The sequence below is a fragment of the Chiloscyllium plagiosum genome, chromosome 1, assembly GCF_004010195.1.
Source record: "Chiloscyllium plagiosum isolate BGI_BamShark_2017 chromosome 1, ASM401019v2, whole genome shotgun sequence".
NCBI lineage: Eukaryota > Metazoa > Chordata > Chondrichthyes > Orectolobiformes > Hemiscylliidae > Chiloscyllium > Chiloscyllium plagiosum.
In genome coordinates, this window is record NC_057710.1 from 148,555,859 (window position 1) to 148,570,806 (window position 14,948).

The 14,948-nt window shown below is 41.1% G+C and overlaps 1 protein-coding gene across 1 annotated transcript in view; it reads right to left on the reverse strand.

The window, feature by feature from the left end:
• Window positions 1–14,948, reverse strand: part of otud4 (OTU deubiquitinase 4) — a 110,993-nt gene that overhangs the window by 44,015 nt on the left and 52,030 nt on the right. The window contains exons 7-10 of the mRNA XM_043699024.1: window positions 8,369–8,519; window positions 5,309–5,375; window positions 3,521–3,641; window positions 3,366–3,430 (exon numbers count right to left, since the gene is read on the reverse strand). Of these exons, the coding sequence (XP_043554959.1) occupies window positions 3,366–3,430; window positions 3,521–3,641; window positions 5,309–5,375; window positions 8,369–8,519 (404 nt within the window). The remainder of the gene's footprint in view (window positions 1–3,365; window positions 3,431–3,520; window positions 3,642–5,308; window positions 5,376–8,368; window positions 8,520–14,948) is intronic.

Sequence of the window (14,948 nt, forward strand, 5' to 3'; positions counted from 1 at the left end):
AGCCTGCTTGTCACACAGGCCTCACTCCTGAAGAAGGGCTTATGTCCGAAACTTCGATTCTCCTGCTCCTCGGATGCTGTCTGGCCTGCTGTGTTTTTCCAGCACCACATTTTTCAACTTTGTTTAGCCTGTCCCAGGATGGATGTATTGTCCCAGTCAAACTGGTGCCCTCTTTGTCTGAGTGTATGGATACCAGTGATAATTGGTCATGTCTTTTGGTGGCTAGTTGGTGCACATGTATCCTGGTGGCTAGTTTTCTGCCTGTCTGTCCAATGTAATGTTTGTTGCAGTCCTTGCAGAGTATTTCGTATATGACGTTTGTTCTATTGGTTGTTGGTATGGGGTCCTTTAAATTAATCTGGAGCTGTTTCAGTGTGGTGATAGGTTTGTGGGCTACCATGATGCCTAGGGGCTAGAGTAGCGTGATCATCACCTCTGAGATGTCTTTAATGTATGGCATGGTGGTTGGGGTTTCTGGGCACGTTGTGTCTTTTTGTTTAAATCTGTTGTGTAGGAATTGGCGGACTGCGCTTATCGGGTACCCGTTGTTCCTGAATATGTTGTATAGGTGCGTTTCCTAGGCTTCTTGTAGTTCCTGGCTGTTGCATTGTGTTGTGGCTCATTTAAATAATGTCCTGATACAGTTTCATTTGTGGGCGTTAGGATGGTTATTCCTGTAGTTGAGTACCTGGTCAGAGTGTGTGGCTTTCCTGAAAACACTGGTCTGCAGCTCTCCATTGGCTTTTCATTCTACCGTGACATCTCGGAAGGGGAGTCTGTTGTTGTTCTCTACTGTTTTGGTAAGCTTTATACCAGTAAGGACGTTGTTTATGTGTTTGTGGGTATCATCTAACTTGTTGCGGACCCAAAGCTTGTGCTGGATCGTGGGAATGGCTGTTCGTCCTAGCCTCTGCATAACTGCTTCTGCTAAGAGTCCTGATATTGGTGATCCCATAGGCGTCCCATTGATTTGTTTATAGATCTTGTAATTGAAGGTGAAGTGGGTTGTGAGGCACAGTTGTAGTAGTTTGAGGATGCTATTCTTGCTGATGGAATTGGTGCTGTCAGGTGTTTGTGTCCTTGGTTCATCGAGCAGTGAGGCCAGTGTTTCTTTGGCTTGGGTGATGTTTATTAATGTGAATAGGGCCAACATGTTGAAGGAAACCATGACCTCGTTGTTCTCTACCTTGGTGTCTTTCATAAGTGTTCAGGAATTCCTGGGTGGAGTGGATGGAGTGGCTTGAGTCATCTACTGAGTGTTTCAGTTCGCATTGCAGTTCCTTTGCTAGTCTAAGTTGGTGTACCGGGAAATGAGACTATGGGTCTGAGGAGGGCCCCTTGTTTATGTACCTTTGTTAAATCGTAACAATGACCACCAGAACGAACGTCATATACAAAATACCCTGCAAGGGCTGGAACAAACATTACACTGGACAGACGGGCAGGAACCTAGCCACCAGGATACATGAGCACCAACTAGCCACCAAAAGACACAATCAACGATCACGAGTATCCATACACACAGATGAAGAGGGACACTGGTTCGATTGGGACAATGCATCCATCCTGGGACAGAATGCACATGGGAATCCCTAGAGGTCTGGCATTTCATTAACAAATACATTGGTTTGGACCCCATTTATCAACCTCTCAAAAACAGAACTGGAAGTGACATCACCCACCACAACAGACCAAGATACTAAAATAGCAAGCAAGTCAGAACACCAACTCTTCACCAGAGGCTCACCAATGATGTTACCTACCATGGTGACAAAACGTCAGAGAACAAATCTACCAGCTCAGCGAGCAAAGGAAGAGCAAGAGAGGGAGCGAGGGGGAAGAGGACAAAAGAAAGAGGAGAGAGGAAAAAGAAAAGGAGAGCAAGAAAGATAAAGGAGCAGGTGAGGAAAGACAAAATCAGTAATGTAGAAAAAGATGGAAAAAAGAGAACACTGACAAAAAACCCTGCAGATATTGGAAACCTGAACCAAAAGTGGGAAAATAGGAGGTAAACACTCAGCAGGTGAGGCAGCAACTATGTAGAGTGTTAACATTAAAGTCAACATTTCATGTCAATAGGTATTAGAACTTTGCAAAGTCTGAAATGTCAAACAAGAGCAGCGTATGGTAAGATGAGTAAGGTTGGATCAGAGTATTACAGAAGGAACAGTCCCTTCAAAATGGTGAAAGGATAGGAAAAGGTGTTTGACAGTCGCATCATCACACTGGAAGTGGAGAAAATGGCAAAGGTTGATCCACAAATATACATACATCAGATGATGTGGAAGGTTTCAAAAGGTCAAGACAAAACAACAAATTTGACACACATTAAAGAAACTGCAGGGGACACACCAATCACACATTATGTTGCGGTGCCTGTGACCTCATTGGCACGAAACCTGCTATATCAAGGAATAGGAGAAAGTGAGGACTGCAGATGCTGAAGATCAGAAGCGAGAGTGTGTTGCTGGAAAAGCTCAGCCGGACAGGCAGCATCCAAGGAGCAGGAGAATCGACGTTCCAAGCATAAGCCCTTCATCAAGGAATAGGTCCACCCAAACCACTGAGCAAGGTGAAGACATTTTAACAAGTGCAACACACAAATAAACTTGCTGTTCTCAAATATTTCTCCAATGCCTTCAATGTTTTATGAACACACTATGATAGCCTAATAACATGTAAAGAATGTAGTTTTCCCAGAACATGGGATTCCAAATTTAAAATCCTGGGTGTGCAAGTGTGATTTGCTAGCCTCCCCATTCCTGCTCCATCAACATCTATTACCCCCATAAGCCAAGAACTGTTCATAAAGGTGGTAGAGGAGGACACTCTCATAACATTTGGGAAGTACTCAGACGTGCACTTGTGATGCCAAGGCACGCAAGGCTATGAGCTAAGAACTGGAAAATGAGATTAGAATAGTTATGTGATGCCAAGGCACGCAAGGCTATGAGCTAAGAACTGGAAAATGAGATTAGAATAGTTATGTCATTGGGTTTGACTGACACAAACTTGATAGGCTGGAAGGACAGTTTCTGTTCTGTATACCTCTGTGACTATGACTCTATGGAGCAGGATGCTGAGCAGTAGAGGGCAGCAATAAGTCAGGAGCAGGCCAGTAAGGTAGTGGGTAGGATGGCAGTAAGAAAACAAGGAATGGGGTTGGGTACACATTGATGATATCAGCAGCAACACAATAAACTACCTGGTGAAATGGGTGCCACTTCCAGGCACACATTGATGATACCCGTGACACAGACTTTCTGTCCCAGTGAGATGGCAAGAGGTACAGTGTTAAACAGTATCGCCATAATTCTTGAGTAACAAAGCTAAAACAAAAATAATCATGATGCAGCAATGCTTACCTTACATTTGTCCCCAACAGCATACTGCATCCCAGCAGCAATAGAATAATCTTTCTTCTGCTGTGCTGCAAAGTACAGTTTGAATATAAATCATTAATGACAGCAATGAACTAGCCAACTCAATGAAAAAGTTGAATATGACGTAAGCCACTCACCTTGCTCCATTTTCTGCCAAACTTCATACTCAATATTTCTATAAATGTTTGGGTTGAATGCTTGGAGGACCTTTCTTGGAAGGGTCACATGGGTAGAACTTTCACTTTTCATTTGCTGTTTCTGAGAACAAAAGATAATAAACACACGTTTGCAATGCTTCAAAGGTCTGTCTGCACATTAAAGCTTGTAGCTTTATAGAAATTTATCGTGGGTGATGACACAAAATTGATAAGTACACGAGCTGTCTGTTCTCTGCAGCAGCCAGTATTTAGCTCCATTGCAAACACACACAAAAAAAAATCAAATGCTGTACACAACAGCTGATGGGATATCATTTGTTTTACCTCAGCATTGGAGGAGAATCTCACCCATCATCTGCTTACTTTCTATCATTTGGTTAAAAATTCAGGCAAAAAAACAATCTTTCAAAAGGTTGCTCATTAGTTTTGTCTTACGTTGTCAAAAGCCATACCACCCAACTGATCTGTGCCAATGTTAGAGACCACTTGAACCTGTTCTCATCCTATTAGCATGTTCTACTATTTATTTCCCCATATGCATTGAACCATTTCCGCCTTAAATGTATCTGTGCTATCCACTTCAACAGTTCTGATTTCATAAATTCCTGATCGGAGAATTTCCAACATCAAGCTTTTGACAGTTATTCTGAAACGCCCACAGGAATGGCACACTGATTTCCAAACAACTTCTCCTTCCTGATCAGGGTGGTTAGGATTCACTCTGCATTGTATTGTAGGACTGTTGGGATTATGTTCCCATCAGAGTGATTTTTTAACATAGTGGGGGAAGGAGATGAGCAAGAAAAAAAAAGTAATGGCATCAGGAAATGAGTGCCAATCCACAAATTGCCAGGATTTAAATCAGATAGAACCTGCCAACCTGATCCCAGTCTGGTATTTTAATCTGGCGAGAAGCCTCAAAATAATCTGCATTGCATGTTTAAGTGTGCCTCCATCTTTGCTATTATCTTGGCTGACACTTCTTCCCCCCTCCCTCCCTCCCCCTCCCCCCACCAATGCCATTGCTATGTTATTGAAGTAACCACACATCCATCAATTGCCAGAGATTGGCACAACCTTGACACAACGCTTTCCTGACACAAGTTGCATTTAGAACTCAGATCAGGCTAAAGTTAGCTGTGTCAGCCAAGATAATAGCAAAGATGGAGGCACATATCCATTCACTGGTCTGCACTTTGTACAAGGGACAAAAGAAACCAACAAGTGACAGTCAATCTTAACCAAAAACAATTTGCTGCTGATCATGTCTAACAAAGGAAGATTAGAACTTTACGTCACAGTTTGTTGAGGTCTCTGGACATGCCAAAAGAATGGCCCTCTTAAAGTTTTGGTGGAATACATTTTCCAATTCATTGACCACATAGTGGTTATTACAAATAAAGTCATAACAATCTGCCTTCCTGTTTCAGACAGAGATTGCATACATTAAGAACCTTAACAAAACCAACTTGTCTGTTGCCAATTTTGTAATAATGTCATTTGACGGTATTTACTAACATATATGATCTGAATGTGTTCCCTCAGTGATGAGTAAAAGATTTCTGGTTTAAAACAAAAAAGCATTTACACAAGTTAAAACTGTCCAGGCATGTATACAATTGTCTCGCTGCCTCAGATACATCCACGTCACTGGGTTAGAAGTTTCTGTGTTCAGGCATCCCTACAGATGTATGCACTTATTTCAGGTAAGCATTACATGTTTACACACATATCAACATTTTCAATATCCCATCATTTATAGATTACCTTTAGGACTTTATTACATGACTGGGACTTGAATCCAGTCACATCACGCTCATTGGCAGTTTTGCCCCTGTTAAAAGATGTGAAAATGAAGTGTACAGTTATGCCATAATCTAGATATCTTTGAATCATAAGACAGCAGCAAAATTACACGGGAATGATCTGGGAAATATTAAAACTGAGACCATGGAAGATTTAATTTTTAAAAAGATATTGAAAGTCTACAAGTAAACACATTTGTACAATGCTGGTGTTCACTCTTTCACGAAGTATCACCATGGCAAAGCACCAAGGGCAGCATGCTGGCTCAGTGGTTAGCAATGCTGCCTCACAATGCCAGGGACCCGGGCAACTGTCTGTGTGGAGTTTGCACATTCTCCCCATGTCTGCGTGGGTTTCCTCTAGGTGCTCCGGTTTCCTCCCACAGTCCAAAGATTTGCAGGCCAGGTGAATTGGCCATGCTAAATTGCTCATAGCATTAGGTGCATTAGTCAGGGTCGGGGAATGGGTCTGGGTGGGTTACTCTTCGGAGGGTCGGTGTGGACATGTTGGGCTGAAGGGCCTGTTTCCATACTGTAGGGAATCTAATCAAAATCATTGCAAAAAGGTTGGATCTACCAATATCATCCAACCAGCCGGATTGCTTTTTTTTTTAAAACATTGACTTATTTTTCTAATCAACCTATTCAAAGATGTTATTACGCAGTCCTGGAACAGATGAGACTTGAATCCAAGATCTCTCAGTCCATGGATAGTAACATCACCGCCATGCCACAAGAGGACTCCCCAAGATTTATTTTTAAGTCAATGTTAAATTGCAAAAAGCTGTTGCATTAACACTCTTTCAAGTAAAGAAGACAGTTTTTTTTAAAAAAAGTATGAGAATCTAATTAGCTTCCATATGATCACCTTCCATGAATCAGGGTGTTCTTGCCCATTAACAGGATCTGTAGGTGATAGTTCCTAATGAGCTGCCATGGATACTGGGCTTTTCAAACTAAAGCTCACAGGTTAACAAGGTTGAAATAACGGTCACTATAGTAACAATTCTGTTAGAAATGCAAGCTAATAGCTCTTATTGTGCAGGAAATCAACATTAAAGCAATGAACTGTAAATAACAAGTAACCATCTCTACCTATGTATGAGATGTTAAAAAGAATCTGTAGGGTATTTTTTTGCAAATCAGCTTTGAAATTTTCTCTTTGGATTCTCACTGGCAATTAATTTAATGAAAAAAGCGCCAGCATGCTTCATTCCCAATTAAGGAGGTATATGTATTGTTAACCCCAAAGGGTCTTTATGTTAAACCAGCATGTGTCATAGTCCTGTCTTTAATCAAGCATATTTTATTCATTCTCTACGTTTTTAAATTAAACAATGAGAATTACATGGACATAGAGTGCGAGTGACATTAAGTAATCTTTCCAAGAAAACGAGACTAAGGAAAAGATTGACGTACAATTGCAGAAAATCAGTAATCAAGACAAAGATTAAAGTCCAAATCTAAAAGTGAGTAAAGCCAGGAACTAGCATGCAATTTTTTTTCCTTCTGGCTTCTAGAATCCAGCTCACACAAGATTATTGAGGTTTCCTCCCGATTCTTTTGTCAAACATAAAACTCAGAGCAGAGTCCACCTCAGATGGGCACACAGGACTTCAGAAGTTTTAAAATCAAATCATCTGTGTTTTACTGCAGAGATAGATTTTGGGATGCGAAATTAACTAAAGCATAACCACAGAAGATTTCTCCAGGGGAAAAAAAAAAGGATTATTATTAATTAGTGAGAGTCTGCTTCAGTGGATTCAGAACTAGCCTGATATCTAGGAGGTATAAAGTTGCAACCAGTAGATTTAAAATAAGAACTTTTAGAAGAAATAAGACAAGACTCCATCTAGCTCACCATGTACCACTCCTGATAACGTCATTCACAAAAGATGCAGATATGGTGAAACCAAATGGAATGAAATTTGGGAACAGGTCAATGAAAGAAGACTTGCATTTATATGGCAGTTTTCACAACCACCAGACATTAGAAAGCATTTTATGCAGTGAAGTATTTTTGCAGTGTATCGTTGTTGTAACCTAGGAAACACTGCAGCCAAGATGTGCAATAAAAGTTCCTACAAACAGCAACGTGATCACATAATCTGTATTTGTAATGCTGTTGAGGGATAATGCCCTGCTCTTCTTCAAGATTACTTGTGCAGGCAGGATGCTAATTTTGAAAGCTCAACCAGATTATGGCATCTCAGAGTGCTGGGTTTTGTGCATATGTCCTGAACTCAGAGTGTGAGGGAGAGGTAGGGAGGGGGGGGGAGGGGAGGCAAAGGGGCAACAGAGNNCAAGAGAGGGGGAAGGGGGAAAAGAGAGGGTGTGGGAGGAGAGAGAGAGGATGTGGGAGGAGAGAGAGACACACACAGCGAGAGAGAGAGACACACATTTCCATTGAGAGAGAGAGAAAAAAGGGGTGGAAGGGAGAGAATGAACTGCAAGTGTCTGTGTGGAGTTTGCACATTCTGCTTGGGTTTCCTCCGGGTGCTCCGGTTTCCTCCCACAGTCCAAAAATGTGCAGGTTAGGTGAATTGGTCATGCTAAATTGCCCATAATGTTAGGTGAAGGGGTAAATGTAGGGGAATGGGTCTGGGTGGGTTCCTCTTCGGAGGGTCGGTGTGGACTTGTTGGGCCGAAGGGCCTAATTCCACACTAAGTAATCTAAACTAATCTAATCTGTCAGGGAGTGGTGGAGCTTGTGTTGAGAGAAGAAGGGAAGAGTAGGAGAACACAACAGAGAGAACTAGAATGCAATCACCATTAACCATTTCCTACCATCTGGGTTCAACGCTGTCAAATGAAACCGAAGAAAATGCAGCACAAGAAAGAATTTCAAATTTTATTCAAAAAATGCTGTAATTTGGCCCACTGTATTGATTTCCATCTGGTAACAAAATTTGGTTCTGATTTCAGGTTTTGCACATATGCTTGTATCACTGTCTGATTTTCCTTCCATTGGACAGAATTCATGGAGTTGACAGTAAAACTAGTGTAAAATTTGATGGCTTACCCAATCATTTCTATTTCTACATCAGAATCCGAATTTTCACTGTCATTGAAGTGTTCCTCATTGATTTCACTGTTTGCATCCAGCACTGCAGGCATTATTGCACGAATGTCAACCTTAAATACGTTCTGATAAAGCATTTCATATAAAATGGCTGCAAAACAAAGTCAGGTTTTAGTTTACTCTTTCACATATAATATCCTGAAATTATATGAAATCCTGAAGTTATACAATTGGGCCGACTAGTGTCCACCAGCCAGATGACCCTGCTAGAGTTTGTAGAATTCGTGAAGTAAGTGGTTGTGACTATTTATGAGGCAGACATGCCCGAACCGCAGCTACAGTCTGGTTCTCTATCTAACTCGTGACACATGACGAACTGCAAACAGCTCTTAGCTGATTTTGTCACAACTTAACCAGGAACAGTGTGCTGGTAACTGTGCCCCAATTTTTTACAGAGTCCCAATGAGACCATCGAAATAACCAATTTGCAGAACTGCTACTCAGGACAAAAGCAATTCACACCATGTTTCAACAGAAACATAAAAACTATTTATTGTTAAATACATGACTTTAACAAGAGCAGTAAAAGGGATTTTTAACACACTACCATACCCCTCAAAAACCCAAACACATGGACAAGGCAGACTGGAAAAAGGACATAGTGAGGATGAACAAAATTTCAAAAGATCAAAAGTCCAGCCTACAACTATGGAAGTTATTTTCTCACAGTCATTTGGATTTCAGCAATGACGTACTGTTGCCTGTAGGGTGCTGCTGCTGCTTCTTCATTTCAATCTTGGTCTTTTCCTACCTCAGAATTGTCTCTCTCAATCAAAAATTATGTTTGATGTGAACATAGCAGGTATAGTTAGTAAGCTTGCAGATGACACCAAAACCGAAGGTATCGTGGACAGCGAAGAAGGTTACCTCAGAGTACAACGGGATCTTGATCAGATGGGCCAAGGAGTGGCAGATGGAGTTTAGTTTAGATAAATGTGAGGTGCTGGATTTTGGAAAGGCAAATCGGGGCAGGATTTGTACAATTAATGGTAAGGTCCTGGGAGTATTGCTGAACAAAGAGACCTTGGAGTGCAGTTCATAGCTCCTTGAACATGGAGTCCCAGGTAGACAGGATAGTGAAGAAGGTGCTTGGTATGCTTTCCTCTATTGGTCAGAGCATTAAGTACAGGAGTTGGGAGGTCATGTTGCAGCTGTACAGGACATTGGTTAGGCCACTTTTGGAATACTGTATGCAATTCTGAGCTCCTTCCTTTCGGAAGGATCTTGTGAAACTTGAAAGGGTTCAGAAAAGATTTACAAGGATGTTGCCAGGGTTGGAGGATTTGAGCTATAGGGAGAGGCTGAACAGGCTGGGGCTGTTATCCCTGGAGTGTTGGAAGCTGATGGGTGACCCTATAGAGGTTTATAAAATCCTGAGGGGCATGGATAGGGTAAATAAACAAGGTCTTTTCCCTGGGGTGGGGGGAGTCCAGAACTAGAGGGCATAGGTTTTGGGTGAGAGGGGAAAGATTTGAAAGGCACTTAAGGGGCAGCATTTTCACAGAGGGTGGTGTGTGTATGGAATGAGCTGCCAGAGATAGTGGTGGAGATTGGCACAATTGCAGCATTGAGTAGGAAGGGTTTAGAGGGATGTGGGCCAAGTGCTGGCAAATGGGACTAGATTAGGTGAGGATATCTAGTCGGCACGGACGTGTTGGACCAAAGGGTCTGTTTCCGTGCTGTACATCTCTATGACTCTCTCAAGCTTTCTTGGTCTTTCTGCCTTTTTCATCAGACAGAGAGAGAGCATGAGAGGTACAGCGCAGGAGGGAATGTGCAAGAAAATGATGGAAGCTTTCTAATAGCAGACTTTGGATGTTCCGCTCGCTGCTTGCCTGGCACTTACAGCTATTAACACTCTGCCTACAGGCAGAATTTCCTTAACACAAACCCTCACATTGGCACTCAGTCTCAAATTCACTATCTCACTGCTTCAAAAAAAGCAAAACTTCATTACACAACACAAAAAAATGCAGGGGCTGATTTTCAAGTTGCAAAGCTCTTCTGGTATCTCAACCAAATAGTAGTCCAACTTCCACTGCAATTTATAGTCCTGACAAAGAAATATGGTCCTTTATTATTTATAAAAAACAGATAAAAACACGGCAATCTCAATCTGTGAATTTCCATACATTTAAGCTCCTTTCCGAATAAGGAATTAGATTCACTCAGGTTCTACAATTTGTTGTGGGTTTTTGTAGTGTATTTGCTTTGGAATTAGAGAGTCAAATCAGCTATTAGTTTTGGATGTAGGTTTGCTCACTGAGCTGAAAGGTTCATTTCCAGACGTTTTGTTACCTTACTAGGTAACTTCTTCAGTGGGCCTCATGAGAAGCAATGCTGAAAATTCCTGCTTTCTTTTTATCATAGGAAATATCACCACCACAGGAAATGACATCACCAATCCAAAGGAACCCAAACATATATATAGAAAGCAGGAATTTTCAGCTCAGTGAGCAAACCTACATCCAAAACCTCAACCAGAGCTACAAATCTTCTCAAAACTCGTTTTTGATTAGTTTCAGGGAAAGTTACCAACTCACTTCAGCCTGCTTTTTCCATCTCCAAGAGACAGGTTCTAATTCACAACAGTCTGCTGACCTTGGGTAGCCATCCTTTCCAGCCTTTTCATGTCATTTTTAAGATTTAAAGTTGTTTGAAGTTCCGAATGTGACCTGCTTTTACTCGGCATCACGGTCATCAGAATTAATATACTCTGTGACCAGTTACGTAACAGATACCTTTTTCGCGCATCAAGTAACAGAGCAAGACTCCTTTCCTTGAACCATATATTGACACTTTGTGGTCACTTGCAATGCGCAACCAGTTTTCTAAGCAGGCTATCTAAATGAAGAAACAAAAGGTATCAAAGGGCAAAGTGACTGAAGTGTTAGTAGGAGCACTTTGGGACGAGTGATCATAATTCTATTAGTTTTAAAAGAGCTATGGAAAAGGACAAGCCTTCCATAAAAGTTAAAGTTCTTACTTGGAGTCAGACAAGTTTTAATAGTATGAGACAACAACTTGCAAATGTTGATTGAGTAAACTGTTCACAGGTAAAGGGACAACTGACAAGTGGCAGGTTTTCAAAAGTGTGATAAAGAGTTCAGACGCATTATGTTCCTGTTAGAGTAAAGGGGTAAGGTTGGTAAGAATAGGGAACAATGGATGAATACATTGAGGTTCTTGTCAAGAATAAGAAAGAATCATATATTAGACAGAGACAACTAGGATGAAGTTAATCTTTTGAAGAGTATAAAGATTGTAGGGACATTGTAGGAGGGCAAAGAGATTGCCTTGGCAGATAAGGTTAATAATAATAATCCGGAGAAATTCTGCAAGTACTTTAAGAGCAAAAGTGCAACGAGACAGCGAATAGGGTCCCCTAAAGATCAACAAAGTCTTCTATGTGCTGGACCTCAGGAGATGGCAAAGATACTAAATAAATATTTTGCATCAGTTTTTACTTTGGAGAAAGAAATAGAGGCTAGAGAACTCAGGAAAATAAATATTAATATTTTGAAAACAGTTTAACATTACAGAAGATGAAGTCTTAGAAAGCAGAAAAGGTGGATTAAACTATGGGACCTGATCAGGTATATCCCAGGATGTTATGGGAAGTTGGGTAGAAATTGCGGTGCCCCTAGCAGAAATATTTGTTTCATCTATAACCACGGGTGAGATGTCAGAGGACTGAAGGGTGGCTAATGTTGTACCTTTACTTAAGCAAGGATGTAAAGAGAAGACTAGGAACAATCCTGACATTGGTGTGGGTAAGTTATTGGAAGCGATTCGGAAAGATTGGATTTACATGCATTGGAGCGACATGGACTGATTAGGGATAGTCAGCATGATTTTGTGAGGGAAATCATGTCTCACAAACTTGATTGTGTTTTTGAGCAAGTAACCAAACAGGTTGATGATTTCAGAGCGTAGATGTTGTTTACATGGACTTCAATAAAGCCTTTGTCAAATGGTTCTAATTAATAAAGTTAGATCATATGGGATTCAGGGCGAGCTTGCCAATTGGATACAAACTTGGCTTGACGGTCAGAGACAGGGGCGAGTTGTTTTTCAGACTGGAAGCCTGTGACCAGGAGTACTCCACAGAGAATGGTAACGGATCCACTTCTGTCTGTCATTTATATAAACAATTTTGATGAAAATATAGAAGGCATGGGATAGTAGGTTTGCGAATGACACCAAAATTGGTGGTATAGTGGACTATGAACAAGGTTATCTAAGATTACAAAGAGATCGTGATCAATTAGGTCAATGGGCTAAGGAGTTTAATGGAAAATGGAGTTTAATTTGGATACATGCGAGGTATTGCATTTAGTTAAAACAAACAAGGGGGCAGTTATACAATTAATGGTAAGGCCTTGGGTAGTGCTGTTTAGAACAAAGACCTAGGGGTTCGGGTACATAATTCTTTGAAATTTGTGTCACAGATAGAGAGTGTGGTTAAGAAGACATTTAGCATGCTTGCCTTCATTGCTTAGACCTTTAAATATAGGAGTATACAGGTTGTGCTGGGCACTGGTGAGGCCTCTTCTGGAGTACTGTGTGCAGTTCTAGTCACCACGCTATGGGAAGGTTGTTATTAAATTGGAGAGGGTTCAGAAAAGATTTACCAGGATGTTGCCAGGAATGGAGAGTCTCAGTTATGAAAACAGGCTGGAAAGTCTGGGACTCCTTTCCCTGGAGCGTTGGAGGTTGAGGGGTGACCTTATGGAGGTCCCTTATGGGAGAGGAGAAAGTTTTAAAAAGGATATAAAGGGCAACCTTTTTTTAAAAAACACAGAGAATGATTGGTGTGTGGAATGACCTGCCAGAGGGAGTGCTGGATGTAGGTTCAGTTACGTTTATAAGATATTTGGATAAGTACATGAATACAAAAGGTTTTGAGGGATATGGCCCAAAAGCAGGAAAGTGGCACTAGTTTAGTTTGGGAACTGGTGGGGGTGGACTAGTTGAACCAAAGGATCTGTTTCCGCACTGTGTGACTCTATGACTCTATACTGTTATTCCCTTTAAAAGGCATGTCAAATTCAAAATTTTTAAATCAAAAACTTTATTCAGTATGAGTCTTCATCCATTTTCCAATGAAGTAGTCAATTCAAAGTGCTCCAAAGAGATGACCACTAGCAGCCAGATGACCTGTTCTATGTATTCAAGAAACTAACCAAAGAACTGACTCAATGTCTGGCTTTGTGCTAAAAATGCATTCCACTCAAAGGTGTTAGCTACACATCCCAAAAACAAAACTGTGGATGAAGCTATGCCAACAAGCTAATCAACTACTTAAGTCACTGAAAGAATCAATTAATGTAGGTTTGCAGGGCCCTTTTGCGAAAAAGTCTTTCTACTCCTGGCTCCCCAGACCTGGGTTCAACACATACCTACTCCAGAGGTAGGTAATACATCTCTGAACAGGTTGATTAGAAAATAGGTTCGATAATTTTTTTTAAAAATTAACACAGCTAACCTGGGCCCTCTTGTAGCACAGTGATAGTGTCGCTACTCCTGGACGGGAAAGCTTGGGTTCAAACCCCACCAACTCCAGAGGTGTGAGATAACATCTCTGAGTAGGTTGATTAGAAAAACAGGTTAAAGAGAAAACATTGGAATTTGGGTTTGCACTTTGAGAAACAGAATTTGGTCACGAAGAGAGCTGTACTGACTATGCAATTGCAGCCATCTTTGAAAGAGGCAATTTTTATAACATACAAATAAGGGAATTAGGAACAAGATTTTTTTTTAAACACATTCAAGTCGGTTCTGCCACTTAATAACATCATTGCTCATCTGACTGTGCCCTCAACTCCACTTCTTACCTACCGCTGATGTCTTATGACTCCATTGTTAGTTAAGGATTTAATGGTCTCTACCTCAAAAATATTCAATGATTTGGCCTCCACTGCTTTCCAGTCAAAAAGACAAATTTTTCCTCATTTCCACCTTATGTGGACCTCTAATACTAGTCTCTCATACAGGGAAAACATTCTTTCAGCATCAATCCTGTCAGGTCTCCTCAAGGACTAGCATGATTCAATAAGATCACCTCTCATTCTTCTAAACCCCAATGGTTACAGGCCCAACTCTAGATATGGCCACATCAACACATTATATAATTGTATCAAAACATCCTTTCCCGTTGCACTAAATCACAACATTCCATGTGCCTTTCCTATCATTTGTTCACTACATACCAATTATTTGTGATTTAATAAGGCCTGTTACAGAAAACCAAGTGGTAGCAACATCTGTGCCTTAGAAAGATCTGACAGGCAAGAGTCTGGGAGAACACAGCAAGCCAGGCAGCAACAGGAGGTGAAGAAGTCGACGTAACCCTTTTTCAGAGTCCTGAAGGGTTACACTAGAAACGTCCACTTCTCCACCTCCTGATGCTGCCTGGCTTGCCGTGTTCTCCCAGCCTCCTGCCTGTCTGTTTTGGATTCCAGCATCTGCAGGGTTTTTTTGTCTCTTAGAAAGATCTGAAGATTTAAAAATCATAAAG